Source organism: Tachypleus tridentatus, chromosome 13, assembly GCF_004210375.1.
Source record: "Tachypleus tridentatus isolate NWPU-2018 chromosome 13, ASM421037v1, whole genome shotgun sequence".
NCBI classification, from domain to species: Eukaryota; Metazoa; Arthropoda; class Merostomata; order Xiphosura; family Limulidae; genus Tachypleus; species Tachypleus tridentatus.
This window is the reverse complement of record NC_134837.1, coordinates 151,515,734-151,532,632: the sequence shown is the minus strand read 5'-3', so window position 1 is coordinate 151,532,632 and position 16,899 is coordinate 151,515,734. Positions and strand designations below refer to the sequence as shown.

At 31.2% G+C, this 16,899-nt stretch overlaps 1 protein-coding gene across 2 annotated transcripts in view; it reads right to left on the bottom strand.

Annotated features, from left to right (window-relative positions):
- LOC143240277 (ras-related protein Rab-21-like) overlaps window positions 1-15,016 on the bottom strand; it is a 35,211-nt gene extending 20,195 nt beyond the window's left edge. Inside the window, exons 1-4 of one of the 2 annotated variants that reach the window (XM_076482467.1) lie at window positions 14,806-15,016; window positions 9,977-10,141; window positions 5,875-5,934; window positions 3,998-4,105 (exon numbers count right to left, since the gene is read on the bottom strand). In XM_076482467.1, the coding sequence (XP_076338582.1) occupies window positions 3,998-4,105; window positions 5,875-5,934; window positions 9,977-10,102 (294 nt within the window). In that variant the 5' untranslated portion in view covers window positions 10,103-10,141; window positions 14,806-15,016. Of the gene's footprint in view, window positions 1-3,997; window positions 4,106-5,874; window positions 5,935-9,976; window positions 10,142-14,343 lie in introns of both variants that reach the window. The other variant, XM_076482466.1, reaches the window with a different exon arrangement.
- Between the last annotated feature and the right edge of the window lie 1,883 nt (window positions 15,017-16,899).

The following is a 16,899-nucleotide window of genomic DNA, read 5'->3' as shown; positions in this document are numbered from 1 at the left end:
CAACACAGAAGTTCAAATAGCAGTGGAACAATTATTAAAATAACATAACATTTTGGAACAGCATGGGATGTGTTGGTCCATCTTGGCTATTCCATCCTCTAATCTAAATTAATTTAAAACAATAAATGAAAATCAGCCCTTATCATTAATATATTTATAAAGCTTTTTCTTAATATCATTTAAAATATACTACCTCTACAAGATTCAAGGGCAACCCATGCCAAAGGCCAACCACCTTGTTAGAAAAACAAAACTGTCTCAGCTGAAGATGATTACTACCCTGCCAAAATTTATATTTGAATCTCCTAGTTTTATTATATATATATTTTATTATTACTGTTAAATATTAAAAACAAGCAACACCACCATCAATTCCTTTTATAATCATGAACACCACAATCAAATCCCCATTAACTCTTCTTTTCTCAAGAGAAAACAATTTCAGATATTTCAGCCTCTCCTCATATGAAAACCCCTCCATCCCAGGCACTATTCTAATAATCCTTCTTTGAATCCTTTTCAACAATTCAATGTCATTTCTAAGTGTAAGAAGTCCCAGCCTGAACACTATACTCCTAATGTAGCCAAACCAGTGACTGAACTGTACAATGAAAATATAACTTCTTTAAACCTGTATTCAATATTTCTGTACATACAACCTAAAGTCCTATTGGCCCTACCACAAGCAACAGCACTATTTGGATGGCATTTGTTACTGATCAACTATTACATCAAGTTCTCTTTTCTTCATAACACTTTTCAGGTTATTCCCATCCAAATAATACCTCTAACTCAAATTACAATAACCTAAATGCATTATCCTACATTTATTATAATTAAAACCTATTTTCCATTTATTTGCTCAATTCACTAAATGAACTAGATCCTGATGTAAATTAGCAGCATCCTCTTCACAGCCAGCAACACCAAAGGACTTAATATCATCTGCAAATTTAATTCATTTACTGACTATTCTTTCATCTGTGTCATTGATGTAAATCATAAAGGGATAAGGTTCTAAGAATGAACCCTGAGGTTCCCCACTTGCAATATTATTCCAGTTTGACTAAATTCCATTTATAACAACCCTCTACTTTTTTCCAGCCACTCTTCTATCTAATTGGCTAACTTCTTTCCCACACCAATGAAGATATTTTTACAAGCCTTTTACATGGCATCTTGTCAAATGTTTTCTGAAATTGCAGATATACTAAATCTACATCCTTACCCTCAACTATACAAGTAGTAACCTTTTCAAAGGATGACAAAAATTTTGTAAAGCAAAACTTTCCTTTAATAAAACCATGTAGACTATGCAATAAAATTCTAAACTGTTAGATTTCAAAGCATCTTTTAACAAACATTCCAAAACTTTTCCACAACTGATGGAATACTAATGGGTCTATAATTACTGAGACAATTTTTATCCTCTACCTATCCGTATCCAGAGAGTTAATGGGATTTTAATACAAAGTGCTGGATGACCAAAATAGTCACCGAAATCCTACACTGTACAAGTATTCAGTACTAAATTTCCATTTTTAACATTATAGTTTATTTCAGGAAGTAACATACTTATTATGTCAGAAGCTTATCTGAAACATTGGTAAAAGTATTTATACTTCAGTTTATGTTTTGAAAATCTTTAACTCACAGCAGAAAAGATTTTAAAAAATTAGTTGCATTGAAGCATAATCTAGAATGTCTGCTAAAGGCTATATCAAACAGAGTTTATAGTGTACTTTAAATTTTCCATCATATCAGGTCACCCCATAAGTAATGTCTGAAAATTTAATATGAAAAATGCATCACCATTTCTGTCTTTGTAGAAGGCTTTAATCACTAAAATATGCAGTAAGATGTGTATAAAAATGTTCAAACAAATAAAAGAAACTAACCCAACTGCACTTTTTCATATCTTTAATCAAATAAACCCTTATAAAGATGGATGTGTCCGAGGAGCACATTAGGCATAAAATGTTTTATGAGTTTGAAAAAGGCAATAGTGCAGCAGAAACTACACAAAACATTCAAGGTGTTTATGGTGCAGATTCTCTCAATGAAAGAAAATGTCAAAGGTAGTTTCAAAAGTTCAAACCAGGTGACTACAGCTTAAGTGATGTGCCACGTTCAAGTTGTCCTGTTGAGTTTAATGATGACTTGCTGCTGGCTGCACTTGATGAATATTGTTTTGTAACAGTTGAACAAGCATAGAAGCTTAATTCAACCCATTCAACAGCTCACAGCCATCTGCAACAGCTTGGAAAGGTATTAAAACTTAAAAAATGGATCTCTCATGATTTGACAGAAGCCAACCTTAGAGTGGACATTTGCACTTCTGTACTCTCGAGAACATAACTAACCTTTATGGGATAGCTTAGTGACTGGAGATATAAAAATGTTAAGTATCTCAGGCAATGGCTCAGTGCAGATAAACTGGTTAAAGCATAGCTCAAAATGGACCTGTACCCTAGGAAAGTTTTGTTAAGTGTTTGGTGGGATATTGTTGGTATAATCCACTTTGAGTTGTTGCCACACGTTGTAACAATTACATCAGACCTCTACTTTCAACAGTTAGAGCACTTGAATGTTGATGTGAAAGAAAAGAGGCCTATTTTATTCAATTGTAAAGGTGTGTTACACCAGGATAATGTACAGTCCTTCCTTTGGAGCAAGGATCACGATTGAAGAGCTAGACTAGGAAAAATTTCCACATCCTTCTTATTCTCTAGACTTTGTCCCATCTGATTATCATCTATTCCAAAATTTGAAGAACTATCTTGATCGAAAAGAGCTTGCAACAAATGAAGATGTCAAAACTACTCTCTACATTATTTTCCTCCAAACTCCAAAAACTTTACAGAAGTGGCATTCAGAAGCTTGTGAATCTTTTAGCAGGAAATAATTAATAATAATGTAATATACATTGATTAAATAACATAAAAGGCAATGTTCACTTAAATTTCAAAAACTTAACTGATAAACTGATTTTATTAATTATTGGTACACCACATATTTAAATTCATTCAAACTCAAACTGTCATCAATTACTTCATTTATACTGTTTGGCAAAACAAAAATTTATACTCAAAAAGCTAGATTTACTTAAAATCAATATAATTTTTATCATAAGCTCACACATTTAATTTACTATCTTTATAAAAGTTCAATATAAAATCTATATTTGGTAATAATAAACATTGTTTTTTCAAGAAAAGAAACAATTAAGAGTAAGTAATTCATTTGTTTGTCAACTTTCATACAAAGCTATATGAGGACTACTAGCATTAGCCATTCCTAATTCTGAAATAACAGATTATTTCATTTCCACCATCTGCCAACTCTTGTCAGATTAGATACTGGGATTTCATCATAATTTTTATAATAAATGCACTCTGCCATCCAAAGTGCAGAGCACAATGTATTTTATTTTTGGCCAAAACAAAAGAGCAAACCATGATATTTGAGATAAACACTGGCATGCTAGCCACTGGACCACCCACAGACGAGTGAACGAATTAGTAGAATTTTCAGTAATGATGGTGATTAGCTTAAAGTTAAATCTAATACAGTATTAATATATATGTAAACATCTTTCAAATTACATTTGAATAATTTGTTTTAACACTAATTATATTTTTTGGAATAAAATCTTACAATTAACTCTGATATCAACTTCAAACTGTCACAATTACAAATTTATGTACAATAGGAATTAATATTATTCAATTAAAAATCAAAGTAATAAATGTCTTTTTAAATATAAAATTATTTTATCATATTCCAAAATACGAATGTTTTTGCTTTAAACTTATTCATTTTATTGTTTTTCTATTGTTGTACTCTAGAACCTCAAGTTATAAAGCTTATCTTAAAATATCATAACCTACTATTCTGATCAAGATAAACAATTACTATTATAAACTTATCTTTATATATACATATTGAAGTTCTACAAAATTTGCATACAAATTATTAAAATCACATTAAAATTCACCTTTTGAAATGAATCTTCATCTGTTACATCATACACTAAAATTGCACCATTACTATCTCTATAGTAAATAGGACCAAGAGCATGAAATCTCTCTTGACCAGCTGTATCCTGTGAAAGAAAAACGATCCCCCCAGTAAATTAAATAATTGTATGAAGTACATAGACAGTCAGATATTACATACTCTTCAAAAGTATGTGTATATATTACTTTCAAAAATTAACATTTCATCTATGAAACAATATATACTGCGAATAAGCAGCAAATATAGTAAGCCTCAGTGACATTTATATACTTCAGGTTATACAATAAAACCTGATGTGGAATACATATGAAGAAATTTAATACCAGATATCTTTCTGAAGGATCCCTAATGTATTCTGTTTTAAGACTGAATAAAACTTAAATTAAAAATATTTTTATTTCTTGTTTTTGAAATTCATATCTCATCCTGTATTGTAGCCCACAAAGTACATAATTATGCCAGTGAATCATGGCATGTATGTTTTACTGACATCATGACAGTACAGACTGCAATGTTAAGTGTCTCTCATGTGATGTCATTTTATGTCTACTGGCTAACTGACAGACAACAAACTACTATATCATGTTGCAAGTGGTTAAAACAGGTGACCTCTAGGCGACCCTTGGCTTCTTTTAAAGAAACAAGTTCAAATCTTGTGTTAAAGCAAGTTAACAAATTTGAAATAGGACATGGAGTTATTACCAAAACTATATACCTAAAATTTGATAGCACATTAAAAAATATAAATTCTAAAATGTAACATTACTTTACAATTCATGTCAGCTGACTACTTACATCAACTCATATAAGATTCTCAAACTGGGGGTAAGCCCCCGTTGAATTGTGTGGAATACATCTTGGAGAGGAAGGCAATAAAAAGGATCATGAAAAATTTATAAAAATACCATACACACCTTTACTAACAGCTAAGTATATTTCACATAAAACATATTACTGTACACTTACATGCATGTCTTAGAGCCTGTGATACACGATCTTTAATATTTAATGATGTATACCATATTTAGAAGAATAGATGTGTTTTTTTACATCTCTGGATACAAACATGCCAAAATGTGTTTAAAAATTTAATTAAACTATTCTACTATCAATGTATATTAAGTTTTGCATCAAATGAGTTTATAATTCAAATTTTCACATAATCTTAGTTTCATTTCTTAATATCAAACTTAAATATATTCTTAATTTTTGCTTCCTTGTATCACATAATATTTTTTTTTTTTATTGTTATATATTTTTTATAACAAAAGTTACTAAATATTTGCTCTCTCTGTCTTCCATCTTTTCTAAGTTATCTCCCTTCTGAGAAAAACATAATATAATATTATTTATTACAATTTTTACTAAAGAAAGCAAACTTTTTTATGGTCTTTCATTTTTTTCTTTTCTTACAAAGCCATAAACAAGAAAATCACTCACTTGCCACATTCATATGTCACAATATTTCTTTCTGATGTTTTATACCACACAGAAAGTTAGTTTTAATCTATCAATAATGCACTATACTACAACATTATTCATGTAACTTTACAGTTGCCAATAGGCAAAAAAGTTAGTTTCAAACTCTAACATGAAATCAGAAATAACCATATTGAAACTGAAACAAGCAATATTTTCACAACTTACAGCATTGCTAATGAAACCTTTGATAATCCTTTAATCTTTGATAAAGTGTTAATCAACTGAAGAAAAAATGTTATGAACTGCTATTTTCATCACAATAAACACATTTCAGTAGTTTTCTTTTAATATGATCATGACAAAAATAAAGCCATAAAAACTAAAAGAAAATATGAAAATAATATTACACAGCTGAAAAAATGCTTTTCTTACCCAAATAGCCAAGCTAACTCGCTTCCCTGCAATGTTTAATTTTTTATTCAGGAATGATGCCTGTAAAATCAAATTCTTATATTATTGTCTTAGAAAAAATAATAACATTATATCACTAAATTATATAAGCATGTACAAGTGGTGTAATACAGAAATATATCCTTTGTGCTTGACTTGTTAATTAGTGCTTAAATAAAACTTTGTTACACCTTACATAAAACAGATATTACCTTTTTCACCTATGTTCCTTAATGAAACGTATTAATTAAAAATAGAGTATGAAGCTATAAATAAGATAAAGTATCTCATTTGCATCTAGTTTCTTTTTACATTTATGAACAAGTATTATACTACAGTATCAACTTCTCTCATTTTAATAACTGAGTTTTAGAAGCTTAATGGCATACCTCAAAACACCTGACAAATTCTATCCTTGCTAATACTAACATTTTCCTTACCTGAAATGCATTTCTGACATCTACTTACTTCTCTGCATACAGTAGCTATTACTTGCATGCATGATTTAATATTTTACACATATCACAAGCCTTCAAGCTATCTTTCACCTACAACATGTTATACAGTGAAATGTCTCAGTATGTGACATACTCATTATGCAACAACATAATTCTATCAGTATGCAGGCAACATATCCTCCGGGTACAGCAGACCCCCATAAACACTTGCACTGAAAAGTAACTTCATTCTTAAACAAGGCAAGAAATAATGCACACTAGTAGTGGGGAAGAAGGGTGAGAAAGTATGCAGAGGCAGATATAAATTAAAAATAAAAAAAATGCTAACTTCTAAAATCATATTCTTACTTCTCAGCACATAGTAGTTGTAATCTCACAATGATATGGTAGATGAGCTGATACACTTGCAAAAATCCCATGAATGTGACAGCCTCAAGTGGGGACTTACGAGAGGAGGTAACATTCTTGGGAAATCACATCCATCTCAATGTGTGGAAGGGTAGCATAAAAAAAAAAAAGACAACAGACAGAGCATTTACACAAAATAGGTTGCTTGAACATGAAGCATAGTGTGGCTAGAAAGAGGATCAGAAAGTATAGTTTGGTATGTTTATTATACAAATTACTTATCTTACATGGAAGAACAGGAATTAAGATTCTTCCTGGTGCATAAGGTACACCTTATCCCATCTGGCTAGCCAAACCATTGGGAAATTGGCATATTATATAACAGTTGGTGACCTACACTACATTTGCCTGGACACCCCCTGTATAATTCTCCATAGCACTGTGTAGCACACTCAGACTCTCCCCAAAAGGACTGTATAACCAGTGAACAACTCTCTGCACCCCATCAGCTAGGAACTGGTAGTGGAAAGGGCCTCCCATGCTGCATATGACAACCATGAAACAGGAATTTCAACTGGAGAAGTGGCTAGACCTGATCAGAATTAACCACCACAATAGTCTTTGACTGGAGAAAATGCAACAGGTTACTGTAAATACCTAATTTCAAACATTAACATTTTCTTGCACTTGAAATGTATTTCCTATAACTACTTACCTCCTCTCAAACAAATGGCTATCTCAATGATTGACTGCCCTCTAGGCAGTTGCTAAAATAATTTTTGTAATCAGCACACCAATCTTTATATTCCACCAGTTTCATGCCATTTTTGACCATGTACATATTATGTGACTACTCTCCACTAATAATACTGTACCACCTATAATGACGACTAGCTCCTTCTGCTACTTTCACTTGATCCTCACTTTTGAGAATTGGCATGTACTAGAATAAAAACACCAGCTTTAGTGGAGAAAAAGGTTGGGAAAGAAGGAAAGTATCTTTCACAAATATATTTTCAGTTTAAGAAAATATTAACTTTCAAAACAGACTTATCTCCACTCATATAAAAGGCTTGAATTCCACATTACAAAGATGGAAGGCCAATGTAGGTGCACAAAGAAAACACCAAGTGGAAAGTGACCACCCAGAATGCACAGGTGTGATCAGATAAAAATGAAAAACACTAGTGGGTACTGCACTACTTTTGGAGTGAGTATGTTCTTCATTCAGAAATGGAAAGTAACATAAACCAGGAAGTAAAGATAATATTTGCACAATTGTAGTGTGTTAAGAAGGTGCAAGATGTATCAACCTATAACAAAAACATGGCTAGGGCATATGGGCTGCATTATCTATACACAACAACTCCAACCATAAGTAAAATGAGTACTACACATCAAGCAATCTGAATTACATTTAGGATATGAGCAAATGATCATAACTAGAAAAACTTTCAAAATTACCATAGGAGCAAAAAGTGTGATAAACTGAACCCACAATTATGAAGTCTTGGCTTTGCCTAGACTCAATCATAAGAGTATGGAAAGTTACAAATGGTATTTAGGGCAAAATCATACCTCACACAACTGTAAATGCATGGTAGAGACATCCTATATCTGGAATTATGAGAAGGAGAAGCAGCATTTGTCCAACTGGATGAACAATGTACATATATCCCATTGATGGTATTACAAGGCAGATGAATTCTCTCCCATCCACAGAAGCAGGAAAGAACCATCTGTAAAAGGAATTAATGAGAGGAGAGGTGTCTACTGCACACAACCAGAGGAACAGTTATTTAATAGTGAGATAACTTCATTTTTAAGTTAAACTAAAAGTAAAACAAAGAAATTTAGCACCATGAAAATACAGCACAAACCTCCACAAACTCCTGAAATCTCAAAAATATCTGTTAAAAGACAGTGCCAAGGATAAGAATGAAAATTTCATGTGCAAGTGCTCATGGAGATTACTGTGCATGAATTATGTGTGTTTCCTCGCTACTGGTGGAGGGTTATTGCCACATGATTATTATTACGCACTAGCACAGTTCATGTTTTAACAGCTTTTAGATGGAAGATATCTCAAGGCCAGTAGTAAGCTCAAAATCACAAAGACAACTACACAAAGAACAGTTACTGTGTGAAGAAGTAAAAATGTTTCAAAATAATGATGTAGAAACTTTCACTTAGCTTCATTTCCCAAAGCATTTGTCCAGCTAGCAGTCACAGAATCAAAGAATCTAGCTTTTTTCACTAACCAGAATAAAAATTCTAAACCTATTAATAAGACATGCCATTCTTAATACTACTACTGTTCTTTAGCAGAATTATTTATAACCTTAACTCTAATTTGGAATAATTTGGTTAATGATATCAAATGTGGATGAAAGGAGGTGACATTTAATTTTTGTTTGAGACTATGGTTGGTGAAAGGCTAACTGGTGTACTAATTTTTCTTGGGTTATTATAAATGTAATTACACTAAAACCTTATACATGCAAAAACGGCTCGTTTGGATTGAGAAAATATTTTACATAGAAGAGTGAACAATGTTTCGACTTTCTTCGGTCATCGTCAGGTTCACACCGAACCTGACCGAAGAAGGTCGAAACGTTGTTCGCTCTTCTATGTAAAATATTTTCTCAATCCAAACGAGCCGTTTTTGCATATATATTTCTCTACAAGTAGGTTTTCTCGACACCACTAATTACACTAAAACCTTATTTGTGAGACACACAGGTTACTTTTATAAAGCAAAAAACTGAATGTGGTGATTTTTTTAAACTAAATTGTTTATTAAAAGAGATGACAAAAGATAATAAAAAAAATAAATCATAATTAAACTAACTACTATTTTAACTGACATGTTACATACTAAATGCTACATAAGTATGATGAAATTTATTATCACATTGAAGAAACAAGATTTGAGTTACAACTCTCTTGTCCATATTGACTACAATCATATAGCAATATCAGAAATCATCATATTGCTATTTAATATTAACATTCTTTAGTGAAAACTCAGTGACACAGGATAAAACTTTATAAATTTTGTCCATAATTCATACCTCTTAAATAATAATGTCCTATTGTGCATCACAGTTCACAAATGGTTTAATATAATTTCTGTTCAGAAAAAAAAATCCAATAACTGAAAGAGAAATAAATGTGCAATAAAAGTTCTAGTTACTTGTCTTAATTTCTGTCTGAAAACATCCCATAAACATTAAATATACACAAGTGAAATTAATTTTGTTTAGATACTAGGATACCTGAAGTGTACTGAAATGTCTGTCATTGAATTTGTTTTCCACATAACGTAAAACTAGTGATGTTTTGCCAACACATCCTTCTCCCAGCAATACCACTTTAAATGAATGACTTCGACTACCTGCCATATTGTCTTGCTATATAAAAATCTTCCAAACCTGGTAGATCTGCAACCATAAAAAGTTTTTGCAACATCTAAACTCAGTAGACACAATATATATAAATATGACATACCTTATTATGTGAAACACATTCTGTGATAAAATCTGAATTAAAGAACACTTAAATAATGCGGTTATTTGCTTTTATCATGCAAAACTATAATGCTAAAGTTCAAGACCTGCTTAAGACACTGGAAACCTGAGGACATTAAATGTTTATAGAAGTATATACACAAAATTAATTTACTCTTGAGCAATCTATGCATGTGTTGAAATATTTGGAAATTTAAATATTGAATAAATCTATACAAAATGGTTCTAGTATGTAACTTGTATAGACCATACATACTGATTCAATCAGACTGAAAATATAATTGTACAATGTTTCATGTATTATAAATGCACTATTAATAAAAATACATCACTAATTTAAAATCAACTGACAGTTTGCTTCATCTGAATAATCTCTGCTACTAGCATTCTCTTTCTTGCATGCACGCACACACCAAATTTTTCTCTCAAGACCAGCACTGATCTTAAAACAAAATAAGCACTGCCACAGAAAATTCTCATCCTTCTACATCAAAGATTGTCAAATTGTGGCTTACAATAATATAACTTGTGGCATGTCTCTCATATAACTTACAAGTATATTTAACATGTTGAAATTTTCTTAAAAAATTAAACAATCATACTGATTTAAATAGTTTTTATGTTGATAACTTTAATTCCAAGATTTTTTATGCATCACAATTTGCCCTACAAAATCCCAAGTTTAAAACACAAATAAATTAAAAAAATCAAACTAATAAAAAGTATGTACAGATTAATTACTCATAAAACAGAGATTAACTAAATTCCATAACACAAAGAATAATATGAAAAAAAAACAAGAAAATATTTTGAAATCTTGCAATGCTTCAAGTTGTGATAATACAGTAACCCCACCTCCATTCACATATATCCAATTATATTATATAGTGTACATATGTGTGCATGACAAAATTTGCATGTTTTTGTTAATAGACATCTTGTTTACTTGACTATGTTATTGTATTAACCAACCATTCTTTCACAAAAGTCCTTTGCTTCTACAATTTCTATAACCCTTCATTAAAAGCTGAAAATTAGTTTATACATGCTTTATATACATTATAAAAATTATGAAGATTTTAGTAACATGTCTTACTACAATGAACCATCTTAGGATTACTTAACAAAACAGAAAAACATTCACATAATTTCCCTGACTGCATATATAAAAAACTAAAGATTTAAATCAAGACCATAAACACTTCTTTCATATTTAAAATCACACTGATTTCTACTTCTAACAGTAATAGGATAACAGACTAGTTTAATATAACAAATAATAGACAAAACTATTGAGAGCCCTGGTGGCAAGTAATGACTATAGCAGTATTATAATGCATTAAGGTATTATCCATAGAAAAATGCTTGTAAAAATATTAACAGATAATTGAAAACCTAGTGATGAATGCAAGAGCTTCTACTACCAAAAAAACTCGTTTATTAACTACAATTTCACCCTTAAAGGAATATACTAATCTCCTATATTTAACAACTTAAAAAAAATTGGGATTATCTAACTAAAACTTATCAAGAGTCAAAAAGAGAATCAATCTAACAAAGTGGAAATTTGTAAAGAAAATTCAAAAGGAATCAAACCTATTTTAGGATGTAGTCAAACAAAAATTTACAACTACCAAGTCAAAAAAGGGTAAATATCTTTAGAGATCACTTGTTAATCCTCACTTGGTTTCATTTAGCCAAAAGCAACACAATGGGCTATCTGTGCTCTGTACCTGATTGGAATGAGAATATAATGGTATCTTATGCAAATTAAAATCAGTTATTTTGTGTACGCAGAATAACTGCTTTATATGCAAGATCACATGACTGATCATCGGATGCCTCACTTGCATAAAACTAAATTGAACAGTTTCAATAACACTACAGCATTAATACTGTTTTTCTATGGTTATAATATTATAAATTCTAATTATCTTATAACTGGTTTATTACTGTAGATATCAGGTTTACGTGCATCTTACTGAACAAAAATCATGTTTTAGGAACCAATAAAACTGTAAAGGAAAGAAAACCAATTTATCCCACATAAGGACCAATGAATATCTTCTAGAATTTATGTGTACATGTAGAAAACAAGCCTAACATCATGGTAGAGAGAGTAATGCTTTCTACCACTAAATGGTAACAATCTAATGCTTCCCTGCTTTGTATCCTTTCATAAAAGAGCTGGACACAACACATTTTTATTGAAAATATTTAGTAAATTGTTTATATTTTCATGGTGGATTTTATTCCCTGTTATTTATATTAATGAAGTATTGTACATACAGTTATATCGCCTCACTGATCACTCCAAATTTATTTTGTCCTTTTAGTCTTACGAGTCTTGTGACACCAGCATGTATCATAGAACTAAGCAGAATGCATTGCTTGCAATTATTTCCTGCAAGTATGTCAAATACAGCTATGTTTCATAAGAAATAACAGATGCAGAAAATACTACAAAGTCACCTGAGATGCAACAAGGTTTTCCTAATCTAAGAAAAGAAAGGCACCAAATTAAAAAAAACACTAGATCAACTCTGAAGAAGGTCTTGTTAACGATGATGACATGAGCAAACAATGATATATGAGAACATCTAACCATCTCAACACAGCAACAGGGAATCCATGAATGTTTTGGATGTAGAATGATATCTAGTAAATTTGTTTGTTTGAATTAGAGTCATGTTGCCACTAAACTACTTAAAAGTGAGAACAGACAATCAGTATCTGCCAGCAGCAGTGAGACGACCCTGATGGAGTGTTCCAGCTGAAATGTATTTTCACATGTAGAACTACTTGCCTAAGAAAACTGAAGGAAAATAGGTTTTATGCTTCAGGAACAGTCAAAGTAAACAAAACTTTCATACCTACATGTCAAGTATGAAATTCCAATTTGCTCTTGTTGTTATCAAGCATTCCACACCTACTAAAATTCTAGCTGTAAAACAGAAGCCCCATGTATGTCCCAATTTAAACCATGTTTCTCAAGAGCTACAGTCTTTCAGTGTTACTAAAATTACTTTGTATACATGTGTAACCTCTGTTAACAATGATCTCAACCAGAGTTACATTCCAAGTAGCATGTATAAGATTACCATACATATTCTTAAATCAATCATATTTGTCTTAGCATAATTTAAGATTAGTAATATTACATGGTCAATATACCTATGCCTTTTTTGTTTCACAGTGCCCTCGAATGGAATCATACAGAAAAAAGAAAAATTTTCATTAAAACAATGTGTTTAACACTTTCATTCATTGAACATGGAAAATGGCTTTAAAATGTGATAATTACCCATCACAAATATCTACATTTTTAAAAAAGTTGGAACATAATTGCTTCTTACAATTTTCTTTTTCACAATAGTATCATTTTTTAAAAAATTAAACATTTCAAATGTTTATTTTTTGGTCAAAGTTTTCCATTTTAGCTTGTAACTTAAAACTGTTTCATAATGATTCTGATTACAGAATTATATGTTTAACCACAGAATTACTGATGGAGACCATGGCATAACTACCACAGAACAAATTGTACAAAAAAGTTAAGCACAAATACACCTTACAATGCAATTTCTCACTAATTACTATTAAGTCACTTGTGTAATTTACAAAGAAAATAAGTGGTTTAAAACAATTATTTTGGTCAGTTCTTTTTTTATAAAAGGTGTTATCACAAGGCATATAGAATTATTTTTTCAACAATTATATCAAGTTTCACACAGTACAAATACTAAACTTAAATATTTTTATTGATGCATACGTACTTTGAAAACAATGTAAAAAGTCATTCTAAACACTCTTGTAGTTCTACTGTCAGCAAAACTGCCAAACATAAAAATGCTGATACAGTCAATTTCAATAATACCACTTGGACAACAATTATGTGCACACACACACACACGTGTGTGTATTAATGGCAACACCTCACATTCAACAAAAATGGGAGTGTTAAAACTATAAAAAAAAACACCTCAACAAGATTAGTAATTGAAAAGTAACACAATCTGAAAAACTGAATATGCTAAAAAAATAGGAGAAAAATGAATGGATTAATCAATTTCAATTTCATTTTATAAAACGTCAATAAAGTTCTAAAATCTTACCAAAACATTAATAACATTTGTCTTCACTCTGAGCCAGCAAACAGATTTCAATAATACTTGGTAAATATGTATTTCGTGCTGAAAACCTTGACCATCAGTGTCATATACAATGCTAATAAACTCCAAGGTCAACTCCTTGACAAATAATTTGACTAAGTAAGAGTGCGAGTAGAACCAGCAGACTAAAGATCATCTCTTTTTGCCTCCGATTTCTATTTCTTAGTTTAACTGACACTAAAAATTTATCAAATTGTAATAATCACTAGAACTAGTAGTATAGTACTACTGACTAGGGTCAGTAGGCTTAACTAAAATTTTAACTTTGATTTTAAGGCGTCAAAATGAAATTACAATAAGTGTTGCTTCTTTTAGTTTTACTTTTAATAACTTTTAACGTAACCGAAGGTTTAGATACGTTTATCAGAATAACAACCAAAGGCTATTTGCTGTCCAAAAACGTACCGCTTCTTGTCCTACAAAAAGATATATTTCATGGGAAAGTAAAAGTTGGCCTTCTTTAAATAAATCTGTTTAACTTTAATATTCAAAAACTCTAAATTAGTCTTATCGTACATCAAAATTTTTTTATTTCAGTCAGAGTTCATTTCATTACAAATCGTAACCACCTCTCCAGATTAGTCAGCAGCCACTCTACTTCTAACTTTTATTACCTGGTGTCAATTGCAAATTATATTAAATTCGCTTTTCAAAGCTGTATTTTTAAATTTAACAAAAACGTCAAGAAATCGCGTAATACATTATTTTACTTATACCTTTCAAAAGCCTATTACAGTCATAACAAATTATGCAGTTTTCGTGTAGTTACATCTGTTTATGTGGTCTAATATTCTATAATTATTTGATGAATTATCAAAACGAAATCCATTGTATCACGTAATGTTTATAGAATATATGCTATATATAACCCTGTAATATAAGAACACACCATGCGTTTCTGTCTTCTTGAATTATTAATTTATCTTTCATTTTGTGTATGTGCAGTAACAGTGATAATCTCGAATAAGTTTGTTTTTTTTTAATTTCGCGCAAAGCTACACGAGGGCTATCTACGATAGCCGTTTCTAATTTAGCAGTGTAAGACTATAGGGAAGGCAGCTAGTCATCACCACCCATCGCCAACTCTTTTACCAACGAATAGTTGGATTTACCGCACATATTAACGCCCATACGGCTGAAAGGGTGAGCATGTTTGGTGTGACGGAGATTCGAATCCGCGATCCTCAGATTACGAGTCGAGCATCTTAACCATCTGGCCATGCCGGGCCTTCCCGAAAAAGTAAAAGCAAATACACATACATTTTGTTTAATAATAAATAGGTAAGCAACGATTTATAAGTATAAGGGAGAATTTTGTTGATGGTGGAACATACTACATGTCTCGATAGAACATTGGCTTGAAAGACAGACCAATGTTTTGTTGAAGAATGTAGCACAGTGGTTCCAACCAGGGGTGCGAGATAGCGTTCCAGGGGGTGAGAAAAAACATTTGTTTTGGCTACCTTCACCTTTATTCTTAAATAAATAATTACTGTGAGGGGTGCGAAAACATATTAATTTTTTTTAGGGGTGCGGGGCATAAAAAAAGGTTAGGAACCACTGATGTAGCACGTTTCGCCATCAATAAAATTCTTCTTTGTGCTTAGTCGTTAATATTATTATATTAGTACAATGTGTTACCTTATTCAAGTACACTTTGTGTTTGTCTTAAGTTTATTCACTTTGTATTTTAGCTCATGTCTAACATATATATCTTTCATTCTCGTGATTCATTTATTCAGAGATTTAGCATTGTTTCATGATTAACATCCAAATCGAATCTCATGATATTCTGAGGACTTATCCCATTGCTTTAAAATTAATTCATATTTACATGGATTGTTGTTGTTTTGCTCTTAAGCACAAAGTTAAACAAAGGGCTATATGTGTTCTGCCCGCCACGAGTATCGAAACCCGGTTTTTAGTTATGTTAAGTCCAAAGACACACCACTGTTTCAATTTACCTGGATATACCACGCACTTGCACGAATTAATATTAAAGTTAGTCAGTTATAATATTTATTTCTGTATTACCTGTTTGGTACATCTGGGTGAAACTGAATTCATTTTCGAACTATATTAGATAAGTCTGTTTTATAACAGAATATTCGATCAAGATATTTATTAAAAGTAATATGAAACATCTCATTAACTGATTTGATATAAAACTGAATAATGAGACTCGCCCAAAAGTGAAATGCATAAACTTTATAAAACACAGTATATTTTTCTGCTTCAAAATACGATGAGCTGTCAGATTTTTTGGATACTCTCAGTGGTTTATTCCGTAACCCTATTCCAAGTTGTTTAATGAAATACTTCTTAGTTTGCAATGAACCTCGCATTTAATTTAATTTAGTAAATTTCTAAACCTGCACGTTGTCAGACATAACATTCTCACTGCATGAGAAGAAGCTATACGGATTTTAGGTGGAATAATAACAAACTAGCAAGATTATGCAGTATTCCTTGTAGGTCTCTTGCTAATCAATTAGATCA